Source organism: Tympanuchus pallidicinctus, unplaced genomic scaffold (assembly GCF_026119805.1).
Source record: "Tympanuchus pallidicinctus isolate F22 unplaced genomic scaffold, pur_lepc_1.0 scaffold1, whole genome shotgun sequence".
NCBI classification, from domain to species: domain Eukaryota; kingdom Metazoa; phylum Chordata; class Aves; order Galliformes; family Phasianidae; genus Tympanuchus; species Tympanuchus pallidicinctus.
The window spans coordinates 64,609,606-64,622,662 of record NW_026294618.1 but is presented as its reverse complement, the minus strand read 5'-3'; the positions used below and the strand labels follow the sequence as shown (position 1 = coordinate 64,622,662).

Genomic DNA, 13,057 nt, shown 5'->3' with positions numbered 1-13,057 from the left:
TACCAAAAGTTTGTTTAGAAAAGGCTCTTGAGAAACAAAGGTTGCAATGCATGGCTTGACAATTGACCACATTCTTTAATTATTTGTCTACAGGTTTTAAATAAACACCTCAGCTGTGATATAAGATCACGGTGAAGGTAAAAGCTGTGAAAAGCAACGGAGTTAGATATTTTAATTTTTAATGAGAAGCAAGAGAGAAAGATGCCAACACTGGATGACATTTTAGAGCACATTGGAGAATTTGACAGGTTCCAGAAACAAACCTTCTTTGCCCTGTGTTTGCTTTCTGCTGCCTTCACTCCAGTCTATGTGGGGGTCGTCTTCTTCGGGTTCACCCCCGAGCACCGCTGCTTCAGCCCTGGCGTGGCGGAGCTGAGCCAGCGCTGTGGCTGGAGCCTGGCGGAGCAGCTGAACCACACCGTTCCCGAGTGGGGCAGCCATGGGGCCGCCTACAGCAGCCGCTGCAGCAGGTATGAGGTGGACTGGAACGCAACGGCTGTCAGCTGCACCGACCCCCTTGGCAGCCTGGTGGGCAACCGGAGCTCTGTTCCACTTGGCCCCTGCCAAGATGGGTGGGTCTACGACTACCCTGGCACCTCCATAGTGACTGAGGTAAGGAACAGTTTGTCCAACAATATCTGCCTCACCTGCAGTCCTTAAACTTACCTGGGGTAGAAAGTGGGGTTAAAACAAAATTTTCAGGCTGAATTCTAGTAACATTTGAATTGATATTTTCATAATAGTTTTTAAAAAGAAAAAGGCAGTGCATTATTGATTTACCAAAGACTCCTCTCCAACTTTCACAAAAGCTACATTTGGCCACGTTCCTGGCTTCTCCCAGCTCCTGCAAACCATATTGCTCAGCCAAGGCTGGGAAAACTCACTACCCCACAATGCCGTCTGAAGGCAAAGCACAGCCATAGAAAGCTCCATGGATGGAGATCCTTGCTCACAGCCCCTGCACACAAATTGCCCTGCTGGCCTAGCGGTAACCCCACCACCTCCTACACACTGCGCTGGTTTCACACAGTGAGATAATACATGGCTAGGAGTAGTCCTTGGCATCTGAGAAGGAAAGCATGCTCTAAGCATCTTCTAAATTTCAAGCAAATATGGGAGAGGAGAAGGTGACATTTCTCTGAGCTTTTTTATTTTTCCATTCAAAGATTCTCTGCCTCTGTCATTCTGTTCTTTGTCATTCTGTTCTTCTGTCATTGTGTAATTATTTTCCAGGGCATAACTTTTCTGTAAAGTCTGGAAAATCTGGATGAGATGTATTGCAGATGTTGGCTTTAAGAGATTACATATTTTATTTTTCAGAGCCTGTTTCTTAGTTGTTTTTTTCATTTCACTCTTTTCTATTCCAAGTTGCTTCCTTCCATTACCCCTCCTTGAAAAAACATGGTTTGAGTTGAATGTTCCCATTCTTCTGTGACTGTCCGTGCAGTTTAACCTGGTGTGTGAGGACTCCTGGAAGCTGGACCTCTTTCAGTCATCTGTGAACGTTGGGTTCTTTATTGGCTCCGTGATAATCGGCTACATAGCAGATAGGTATGTAACATGTACAAAGGTATGAGATGAACTGTTTCTTTCAGCCCTCTGCTTCCGCCATGTCACTGAACAACATTCATGACTCAAAGGGGAAATAAATGTGCCAAAAACTTGTTTCAGAAGGCCCGTGTATCTCTTAAAAGTGAATGGATCGTGGTTCCTAAGCCCTGGCTGCTGTGATCCAGGAATCCATGCAAATGTCACAGTGTTCACTCTTTCAATGGTTTTGTGTGGAATTTGCATATTCACAAGCGAAGAGGTTTTTTTTCTTTAACAGTGGCAATCTGTAATATGAGCTCAGAGTTTTAAATGAAATTTTATCTCACGCACCAACAACTATTTGCCCATCTCATAATAAATTTGTTTCATGTTAGTTTTAACAGTATCCAGATGGCTGTAAATCAGCTTTAAAATAGGAATGTTTTTCCCAGATGAAGAAAAAATTAAATCCTAAATCTTCTCTTGTCCCTCTCTCTCTCAGCTGGCTCTGTACAAAGCTGGGATTTCATTATTATTAAGATCTCATTATCTCTCACCTCCTCTTTACTATCATAAATGTCAGCGTGCCACATATCTGCTCACATTTTTTTTAGGTTACACTCAAAACAAACATGCTTTGTAGCTGATTTTCCCGTGCTTCTTCTTTTCTTTTTTTTTTTTTTTTTCTTTTTTCCCTAGTATAATGATAAGAGAGGCTGAAATTGGAATTTGGAAGAGGTGAAGTTAATAGGAGATGAACGGTCCTACAAAGGCTTCCTTCCATAGAATCAGCCAGTTTTCCAGTGTACTTGAAAGCATTCCATCCTTTTTACATTTCAGTAATGATGTACAGCTTATGGAAGTAAAGGAGGAGATATGTAGCAGCCTAGGTATGATAGGACATGAAAAAGCAATGAGCAGATCCCACAGCTATCAGGGGAGCAACTGTTCAAATTACCCTTCAAACACAGAGATGAACTAAGCAAAAATGACTAGCAAAAGAATTTCTTGACAACATATGGTTACGTGAACCGGCAGAACCAAGGATCACAGTCCCAGAGCAAATTATATCTGATATGCTCTTTCTGTTTAAAAACACTAAATAATCAGGCAAATTATAAGACCTGAGAGTCAGATATCATTGCTGTTAAGATAATGCAAGTACATGTCATAACACTGAGTATTTTTCTGCTGCTGTATTTACTGACACCCTCTCCCCATTTTCTATGGTCTTAAAAGGTGCAAGCCTTGAGGAGCAAAGCAAGATCTCGTATCCAGGTGCTTAGGACAGAAAACAACTCCAGAAGCCTAAAATTTAGTAGACAGAGAAAAAAAGGTCTATGAATTATGTGTTTCCTGAATTTGAAACATCTATCCTCTATCAGGAGCGCATACAGAGTGCGCTGTTTTTTCCACACATTAGGTGCCTGAAATCTGCTGTACTCTTGAGAACGTTTTAGGTGCTTCAGGGGAGATTTCATCAGCTCTTCCCAAATGCACCTCTCTCAGAGGGATTAGACCGACTCATTCACTTGACTGGGCTCTGGGCACATTTCCAAGCACTGGTGTCTTGGAAAGGGCACTCCTGTTTCCTTAGACAGCAGACAAGGTCAGTGCTAAGATTCAGTGTTTGCACCTTTGTCATTTATTGCCAGGCCTCCAAGAAAAGGCCATCTCAGGAGAGGACATCCATCTCTTGTGGTCTGACAAGCTCCTCATGTGCTGGTCTTTGAAACAGTCAAAAAATATCAGTATGTCAGACTCATGAAAGAAAGAAAGTATGAGAGATTTGATCAGCTGCTTATTGTGGAGAACAGAAGACATTTATTTTGGCTGGCATTTATTATAATGCTGTTTTTGCCAGTGCACACTAACTAATTTAATGGCTTTTATAAATTGAACTTCTAACTGAATATATGTCTCTGTCAGCTAGAGAACAAATGCCTTTCTAGTGCTCAAGTACGCTTGTTTCTTTTGGAAACATTCTATTTCTGACTATGTACCGGTGAGTCACAGTGAATGACAAATAACAGGAATACCCAAGACCCCCTTCTAGAAGAGCTTAGCAGACAGAAAGATTAAATGAGAAAACAGCTAAAGAAAACAGTAACCAAATATGATCTACATTAAAAAAAATATTGCAGCTTTGAAAGATAGGATGAAGGGCCTCAGTAGAACATTTATTGAACTCATTTACTAAGTCATTAACCAGAAGTGGTGACCTGATAACACAGGATGAGGGAGTTCCCTGAGCTTCTATTGAATGAAAAATGCTGTGAAGGGAATAGCAGATCCAGACTCCTACTCAGAACGAGTAGAGAAAAGGGGGACAGGGAACATCCGCAGTCTCTTCATACCCTTTGGTCTGCCACCTCACCTTGTGTGTGCAGCTGGTGAGCATAGTGGCAGGGGAGCTTGGCCAAAGCCAAGCTTTCTTTCTGCCCAAGCACCATGGTACCTCTTGGTATCTGTCACCAGCTAATGCAAATGGGAAAAGCACCAGAGCTCAGGAACAGAACAAAACAACATGGCTCCTACATTCCTCCCGCTTTTCAGGTCCTTTCTGTGGTCCCTCCATTTCCAAACATATCTCAGAAGAGGTATAGTCCCTCTTCCTTTTATTAACTCTTGCTTCTGGATTTGGCCACTGTACACACCATCAGCCTGACTGACTCTTCAGGCTGCTGTGGTAGTGGCAATGCTAAGCAAACACAGTAACAACTTGTACAACTTCCACCTCAGCTCTTCTCCACAGGTCTGTGCCCCACAGGGTGGGAAAGTAGATGAGAGGAAAAGACCAGGGAAGTGATTTTGGAAGGAGAGGTCAGCTCCTTAAACACACCACAGGGTAGATGATCAAAAACTTAGTATTCAGGCCAAGACTCGGGATACTAATAAAGCTTTGCATTCCTTGTACCTGAGAAAACACTTGGAACAAAATCTGAAAGAGGAAAGCAACCTTTGTTTCATAGAATCATAGAATGGCTTGGGTTGGAAGGGACCTTAAGAATCATCAAGCTCCAACTCCCCTGCCGCATGTAACCTCTATGGAAGTTGGTGGCCCTGAATGGGTTTGTTTCAATGGGTTACTCATGAGGAATCTTTGCCATTCAGCTGGAATTTTGTGCAGCTGCGAGCTGAGCCTTTTTTCCTCTCTTTTCTTCTTCTTTCCCTCTGCAGGTTTGGTCGCAAGCTCTGCCTCTTGATCACAGTCCTCATCAATTCTGTCTCAGGGGTTCTCGTGGCCTTCGCACCCAGCTACACATGGACAGTGATCTTTCGGTTGATCCAGGGGCTGGTCAGCAAGGGAGGCTGGCTGACAGGCTACGTCCTGAGTTACGGCACCTTGCAGTTCCTCTCACCAGGCAGGAAGCCCGAGTTAGCAGCAGGGCTGGCCACTGCTGGTGCCCTGTGGGGATCTGTGGAGACAGGGACAGCCGTGCTATTTACTACACAACTGCACTTTGTTGCTTTAAACCGTCTGTGAGTCAAGCTGTGTTTTCTTTTGTGAGCTGCCTGTCTGAGGGTTTACAGGCCTACAGACTTTGTTATCAAATCAACATTTTATTCCTGGAAAACTTGCACCAACTTGTACACATACATAGAATAATTAGGAGGCAGCTCTAGACGCTAAGGAGCATTTGTATCCAAAGTGACATGTCAAATGAGAGGGCAAAGTCTGGGGGCAAGAACTGAAAATGCTGCAAAGACATTCAATGCTTTTCCAGGAAAGGCAGCAGCAAGCAGCGCTGCAGGAGATAACGTTTGTGTTTCACAAACCTTGTGCCAAAATGGCTTTGCTGTGTCAGGAGCCAGCAGATGCCAGCAGGCTGCTGGTGTTGCAAGCTAGTCTTGGTTGGGTGGAATGAGAGATAGAGAGCTGTATTTGCCCTTGTTTTGGGTGAGGCCTGACAGTCCTGGTAGAGGGGCCAAGCCCCTAGCTGACTGATGGAGACTTCTGCAAAGCTGAGTCATGCTACACAGTCAGCCACAGGTGCAGCCACACTGTCAGTTGCTTCTAAGCATAGCAAACCACATCTTGTAGACAGTCAGAAAAGTGGCACCAGTTGTCTCCTGTGCCGAGGCTGCAGCTGTACACCAGGCCAATTCTGCTTCCCCAACTAAACCCATGTCCTCACATGATGCCATAAGGTCCCTGTGCCTCACACAACATTATCTTTGTAGCTGCAGAATTCGTTGGCTTAAGCTTCCGGAGGACAGTGGGCATCATCTACCAACTTGCTTTCACTGTGGGTCTCCTCATCCTTACTGCTGTGGCTTATGTGCTCCCACGCTGGAGATGGCTTCAGCTTGCTGTCACCCTGCCCAATTTCTTCTTCCTACTCTACCACTGGTAAGTTCCTAAGTTTCCAGTCTCACCACTCCCAGCATCCCTAAATCAAAAAGATAATCCAGTGGACTACACCTGGGAGTCCAAGTTTCTTTGAAGAGGTCAGAACTGGACTTCCGAAACAACATCAGATCAGATCTTCTGTTTTTCTTTCATTTGGTTCCCCCTGCCCAGGAGTTTATAGTTTATTCCAAGCCATCTAGGAGCAAGGAACAAACTGTAACATGCGCAGATGCCTTTTCCTGTCCCTTAAGTGTCATGCTTGTATGCACTGCAGGTGTCTGCCCGAGTCCCCCAGGTGGCTAATAACTCAGAAGCAAAATGACAAAGCTATGGAAGTTATTAAGCGCATTGCCAAGAGAAACAAGAAGCAGCTACCTTCCTCTTTCCAGGTGACTGTACTGCATTTACTGAGTGTATGCAAAGCTCAGGCAAGCAAAGCTACAATGTTAGGATTACTGTGGGTTTAGATTTGGGAGCAGCTTGGTGACCAAAAGCACTGCAGTTCCCTAACATACAACAAGTGGCTTTTCTTTGCCTGCCTAGGACTCTAAAGACCATGTTTGAGAAAAGAGGCTTGCAAAAATAGCCAACAGACAAGAAACATTCTTCCTTTAATTAGTACCAATCAACATGCGGTAAACTCACCCAATTTCATGACTGAGCATTCCAAGACATTCTCATTCATTTTTTAATCTACCATTTCACGTCATGCAACAGCCTCATAAATATGGCTGCACAAACATGGGAACTGTCTACACACATTTTCATATTTTCTTTCCCCAAAAACCTTGGAGAAGTTATTTTGCTTTCATAACTGATAAATCAAAACTAATATCTTCCCATAAATCCAAGGAAAAATATTCCTTGGTTACTCTTGCCTGCTAACTCTAATTTTTTATCCTTCTCTCACTTGTGCTTCCAGAACCTCAAATCTGAAGATGAAGATGGAGAAAAGCTGAAACCTTCATATCTAGACCTGGTCAGAACACCTCAGATAAGAAAGCACACATTCATTTTGATGTACATTTGGTAAGGGAATACTTTTGCAACCTACGTGGAGGAATTGTATTCAATTCCTTAAAATGTCATGGTTGGACCAGCTATGAATCTGAGTCCTTTACATAAGCTCTCTCTCAAAGAGTTTGATTTCATCTGCCTGTTCTTTGCATAGGTTCACAAGCTCCGTCCTCTACCAAGGGCTCATCATGCACATGGGACTAGCTAGTGGGAACATTTACCTGGATTTCCTCTATTCTGCTCTTGTTGAGTTCCCAGCTGCCTTCATCCTCTTGTTAACAGTGGATCGCATTGGCCGTCGCTACCCATGGGCTGTGGCAAATGTGATGACGGGTGGTGCCTGCCTTGTTACAGCATTCGTCCCAGACAGTGAGTCATTCAAATCTCCTCAGTCAATGAAATCTCTCCACATCTCCATGTTATTGTTCTGGAAAATTGAAAGTAATCTTTGCAAACCTAGCCACGTCAGTATTGTGATCCAATGAACACAAATGCCATAGAAGCCTATGTATGCCCGGTATCACCATTTACACCAGATAATGAGAGGTTTGAGGAAGGTCAATTACATTTTCAAAATAGCACCAAATAAGATGGCAAGTCTGCCTGTGCTAGACCACAAGAAATGCCCTGTTATTCTTTAATTTTGGTGTGGCTTAGAATTTGGATGCTCCGTTCTGGGTGTTCATCCTCCAAAGTCCATCTTTTCTGTTTCTAAAAAGTTAAAATGTGTTGACACACACACTTAAACACCATCTGGATACGTTGCTTCCTGCAGTGTAGGATGTTGAGCAACCACAGTGAAAGGCACTTGGCTTTTATTCAGCTGAACATTCTCTACAAGGCCGGAGTCTCAAGGAAACGTCCCACGAGAGCCACTGACTGGAACATCTTTCCTTTCTTTTTATGGAGCATAGTTAGGCTGAAACCACAGAAATAATAGTGCCAAACAGCTATCAGTTCACAGCAGAACAAGGACAGAAAACAGAAAATGTAATGGAAAAATAATAATAGGCAAAAAAAACAAAGCATTCAGACAATAGATATTTCACACACAGCTGGGGATTGCAGGGATACAGAGGGAACTGATGTGCTTTTCCAAAGCAGCAGTGGTGCAGGAGGCTTCCAGCTGCTGCCCAAAGCTGCAATTGCCAGCCATGTGCAGCAGCAGCAGTCTGCTCAGCTCTAGAGGAGCTCTGCAGCAGTAGTTATCAGCAGCTGTCAGTCTGCATTCCTCATTGGGGTAAATGAGGGAGAGAGTCCATGCTGCACATGCACTAGTAGCTGAAACAGCTGAAACCACCATCTGAAGTCAGATTGGGATCTAAGAACCCACGGGGCATGCAGCAGTACCCTGGACTGGCACCCACTGTGGGGCTGGAATATTCATTCATTTGCAGCAGATGTCTCTACCTTCAGGTCTGAAAGCGATCACAGAGCATATACCAAGAGAGAGGGGTGACAGCACCAGCTTGTCCCTGCCAGAAAGCCATCAGACATCTCTGCGCAAAAGTGCAGAGTACCTTGCAAATTAGCAAATTTTGGCAACCAGAAAAGCAGCTGTGAACTGCTTAGTTTTATTGCATGGAGGAAATAGCATTTTTGCATAAGCTTTCGGTTAATACACCAAAATACCCAATTTACTTAGCATCATCATTTTCTCTTTGTGACAGCCTCAAACCTCTGTTATTTACTTGAATCAAGACAATCACATCATAAATTATTTGAAGAATGAAAGAAAACACAATCATGCTCAGAGCTCATGACAGTTCATTACAGTGAAGTTCTTTTCTTAAATCATTAATGCTGTTCTGTGTTAACAGCAGAAAAAAATGGTTTTGTATTTCAACCTCAATATACACAATGTCTTTACAGCTCTCTACTGGCTTAAAATGACGGCAGCGTGCCTGGGCAGGATGGGAATTACCATGTGCTATGAAATGGTTTGTTTGGTAAATCCTGAGCTGTATCCAACTTCTCTCAGGTAAGCGTACCTCCTTCTGTTAGATTTAAGCAGTGAGTATGGTTATGCACTTGAGGCTGTCGTAAAGAGTCACCATTTAAACCTCAGAAATGTCTGTCATGGAAGAAAAAGAGAACCTGTCAAATAGCAGAAATGTCATTTAAAATTGAAAGCCCACCAGTAAGCTGTTCTTATCACTGTGAGGAGCAGCAAAGAAGATTCCCTGTGAGGAGAAAATACAGTGCTGCTTTTCTAAGCCCGGCACTAAGGCAGGAGTCCCTAATGGGATATGTAAGGAACTTTTTCAGATAGCCTTCACATATCCCTATTTGAGGGCAGTTTGGTGAGCTTGGAGTCAAATGATCATTAGCACCTCTATCCCATGATAGGACTGCCATCATATTCTCCCTCCTCACCTCTTTCACACTGCAGTATTCCTCACAGGAGAACTCATAATTTTTGCTTTTCTATGTTCACACTGATAAGGCTTTTCTCAGTTCCTGCCTTGCTGTCTCCACAGCTTGTTCCTCTGCCCATCAGCTGCAATACCCACTGCAGGGTGCTGGCCCCTCTCTTCTACCCTACTCCAGCCATGGGTGACAGCAGGGGGGTTCACAGCCCTCCCTGCTGTATGGGGCACTCCTGTGCAGAGCTCCTGACGTGGGCCAGTGTCTGTCTCTTCCAGGAACCTAGGGGTGCTGATCTGCTCATCCATGTGTGACATTGGTGGAATCATGACTCCCTTCATCGTCTACAGACTAGCGGAGCTCTGGCACGAGCTGCCCTTGGTTCTCTTTGGTAAGAGAGCTAGGAGGTGGTTAGATGGCCTCAGCCTAGATGAATGATTTTGGTGACCTATTTCCCCACTGTTAAAAAAAAAAAAAAATGCTAAGAGAAATGAACATATGCATATCAGATCTAGCTTAAGTTTCTCCCATCTGGCTGTTGGGAATCGAGCTGAATACACTCCCTTAGTCCTTTCAACAAAGGGAATCTCGTGTTTTGGGAGCAGCTCTCTCAAGCTTTGACTTGCTCTTACTGAACCTTCCCATGGTAAAAAGGTCTTTGGGTTTAGTGCTACACATCTTCAATGTAGTCAAGGGACTAGAGGTCAGCACAGGCTGGCCTTTCTTCTCCTGCATCTCTTGCATACACTTCAGGGGCCTAGCCCTTCAGTGATCCCACTGTCATTTAGGATTATGTCATGCTCCTGCACATATTCATTCTGGTATGCCCAGCTGCACCTTCTATCCTGCATGTGGTCATAACAGGGTCCAAAACTAAACAGAAGGCAAAATAGGCAGGATAGGCTGATAGTACCCTTTCTTTCACATCTTAATTATAGCCCAAAGTAGGAATGGCAGCTAGCTAGCATCACCCCCATCTCATCCCAGCAGAACAAGTAGAGCCAAAATCTGTTTCCTTTGCACTGCATGCACAAAGCAAAGGAGCCAGATTGCTTGAGGACCTATGGACCAGGCCAGTGTTCCAGGCCTCCTATGCCTCTCAGAGATGTTTGCAATCACTGTTCAATCGTAAGCTGTGTCTCAGTTAGAATTAACGAGAAATTTGGAATAAGCTAAGGCCTGATCCCTGCATTGCCTTTGTGGGCCTTGTTCTTGTTTTCTCTCTGCAGCTGGGATTGCTTTTGTTGGTGGTGGCTTGGTCTTGCTCCTACCTGAGACGAAGGGAAAAACTCTGCCTGAGACCATTGAAGATGCTGAAAACATGCACAGGTATGGTGCTTCAAGCACAAGCCCCACAGATCAGAGCAGCTTTCCTTCACGGCATCAAAGCCCTCTTGTTGCCATTCATCCCCAAGTCCAGTTGGGAACCTGACACTTTCTGGCCAGGCCAGGTTCTGAGTGCAACACAGCGCAGGACAGGAGAGGAAGAAGCCTCTAGAAGGAAGTGCATACAGGCAAATACACACCCAGAAGTTACTGTAGAAACCACATAGAATAACAGCTTTAACAGTAGGAAATGACAAAGTTACTAATGCAACCACTAACATGATTTTCAGACATCCATGCAGCTGCAGTCAGCCTACAGAAATTCTTCGAATTACTTCTTTTCTTGCTGTTCTCTCAAATAATTTGATCTCATTTGAAAAACTGCCAGCAATGGGAGAGTTGTTAAATTTAGTCTCCAGTGAATTTAAGCAGATGGGTTATTTAGTGGATAATGTTCTTTGCCACACCAGAGCATCATCTGTCTTTCCCTTATTCCTTCTACAGACAAGAAAGAAGCAAGGAAAACACAATTTATCTTCAAATTCTGACTTCAGAAGCTGTACCCAAGTAAGGCTCCGCTTTTATTCCAAACCTGCTTTCACTGGGCAGCAGTGGAGGGGCCAGCACAACAGCCCCCACCCAGCACTGAGGAAAGGACCATGGAGACATAGCCCACCCTTTTCCAGCTTGCTCTCCCACTACCACCAGCCAAGCCATGGCAGTTGACTCCATGGATTTCCTATTCAGGCTCTCACAGACCATCTTCCACTGAATTTCTCTATTCATCTTCTCAGTACTTTCACATTTCCCCAGACATTTGACAACAGTGACTTTACAGCCCAGGCAGGACACTCATGAAGTAATGCTTTTTTCACACTTGCAGCTCATTTCCATAGCAAGCAAGAATGTATCTGTAGTTCCAACCCACCTCCACACTGCACTAATTTTACATGAAAGAAAGCATGTAGATAGTGGCTGATTTATGTCACTGCCCATATACACCCCTGAAAATCTCAGTGCCAGATGCTGAGCAGGCTCAGCTCCTACCACTTTATAGCAAACACCTCTGCAGAGCGCGCTTAGGGAGTCCATGAGTATCCACTAGAACTTCCCACTTAGTTCTCCAGAAAAGGTGGAATAAACCTGGTGAGGGGGAAGTCTAGTTCCAGACCAGTTTTTAAGCTTTGGCACCCCAGAATTTGATTAGCTATGAGACAAGCTGGAAAATTAAAAGGAAGGGAAGAAAGAGCTGCAGGCAGATGAGCCTTAGGCCATGATGTTCTGAGTGCTACTGCCCTATCTTGTGGGATCAGTGATGGAACAAGGAGACAAAGCCTCATCGCATACATCCACTGGGAGCAGCACAAGCAATAATACACCACAGCACTCTGTACAATAAAGTCCTGTTGTTCTAATATGTATTGCTTTCCTAATGCTGTAGATTGGGCTTTTTGCATGGCCAGGCTCCAAAATATCTATGAGTGATATGAATTAAGGAAAAGAAGAGGCGCAAAGGATCTAGCTTTCTACGTAGACTTCTATTTATAACATGCTGAAATATAACAACCATAGGTTGAAAGTCCTCTTCTCTAGCCCTTTGGAATTTCATAAAGTGGTTCACATCACATTCAGCAGCTTTTATTTTGATTTGCCTCCTGACTAGTCCCACTTCTTGGATCTCCTCACCCTATTTTTTGTACAAGGTTTTTGACAGGTTTCAAATCAGCATACTACAATAAAAACAACTGTTCTGACAGACTTCTTTTGGTATCAAGCTGAGACCTTGGCAATCACAGCAGGGGAGCAGCTCCATAGACACACCCAATTGCATCTTCACAGCCCCTCAACCAAACTCAAGGCTAAATTGTTCACTGCTGACCCTGCAATAAATGTTAATTTTGCAACTGCCTGGGCCAGTGTCATGTGAAGGCCATGCTCAGCAAGACAGAATACTTCCCTACCATCAAGACCCACACAGCAAGACTGAACATTAACTGCTGCTCAAGCCTGGTGAAAGCAAAGGTAAAGACACCACACTGACAACCAAGCAGTCGTCCTGGAGCAATTGGACACTGCCGGTGAGTCTAGCAGTATTTTTACTCAGCTGAGTGCCCTGTCTCCACAGATGACCATTAAGCAGCATCAGTATCCTTACCAGAAACCAGCGCTCTCCAACATTGTTAGGGGCCAGCAAGGCAAAAAACAGTGCCGGAAAATCACAATACCTCATGTCTGTTCTCCCCTGAAACTGCAAGATGTAAAGGTTGTTCAGTGGGGTGGAAAAGGAAAAGCAGAACAGGATCAGGAGAGATGAGCAATTACTGCAGTGCTACCACAGAGAGCAGAAAGGGGAACAAGGCACAAAGAAAAGCAAACCCAATTCTGAAACAGCTGCAAATCATGAAAGGTGCTGAACTGTCCCTAACAGATCCAACTTTGCTCCTAATGCTCCCTGAGGCAGAG

At 44.2% G+C, this 13,057-nt stretch overlaps 1 protein-coding gene across 3 annotated transcripts in view; it reads left to right on the top strand.

Moving 5' to 3' along the window:
• Positions 1–13,057, top strand: part of LOC128080935 (solute carrier family 22 member 2-like) — a 29,906-nt gene that overhangs the window by 16,224 nt on the left and 625 nt on the right. Inside the window, exons 4-14 of one of the 3 annotated variants that reach the window (XM_052683774.1) lie at positions 94–612; positions 1,448–1,551; positions 4,711–4,865; positions 5,716–5,884; positions 6,159–6,273; positions 6,807–6,913; positions 7,056–7,270; positions 8,774–8,882; positions 9,547–9,659; positions 10,498–10,597; positions 11,099–11,161. In XM_052683774.1, the coding sequence (XP_052539734.1) occupies positions 202–612; positions 1,448–1,551; positions 4,711–4,865; positions 5,716–5,884; positions 6,159–6,273; positions 6,807–6,913; positions 7,056–7,270; positions 8,774–8,882; positions 9,547–9,659; positions 10,498–10,597; positions 11,099–11,161 (1,661 nt within the window). In that variant the 5' untranslated portion in view covers positions 94–201. Of the gene's footprint in view, positions 1–5; positions 613–1,447; positions 1,552–4,710; positions 4,866–5,715; positions 5,885–6,158; positions 6,274–6,806; positions 6,914–7,055; positions 7,271–8,773; positions 8,883–9,546; positions 9,660–10,497; positions 10,598–11,098; positions 12,450–13,057 lie in introns of those variants that run through there. The other 2 variants (XM_052683755.1, XM_052683764.1) reach the window with 2 other exon arrangements.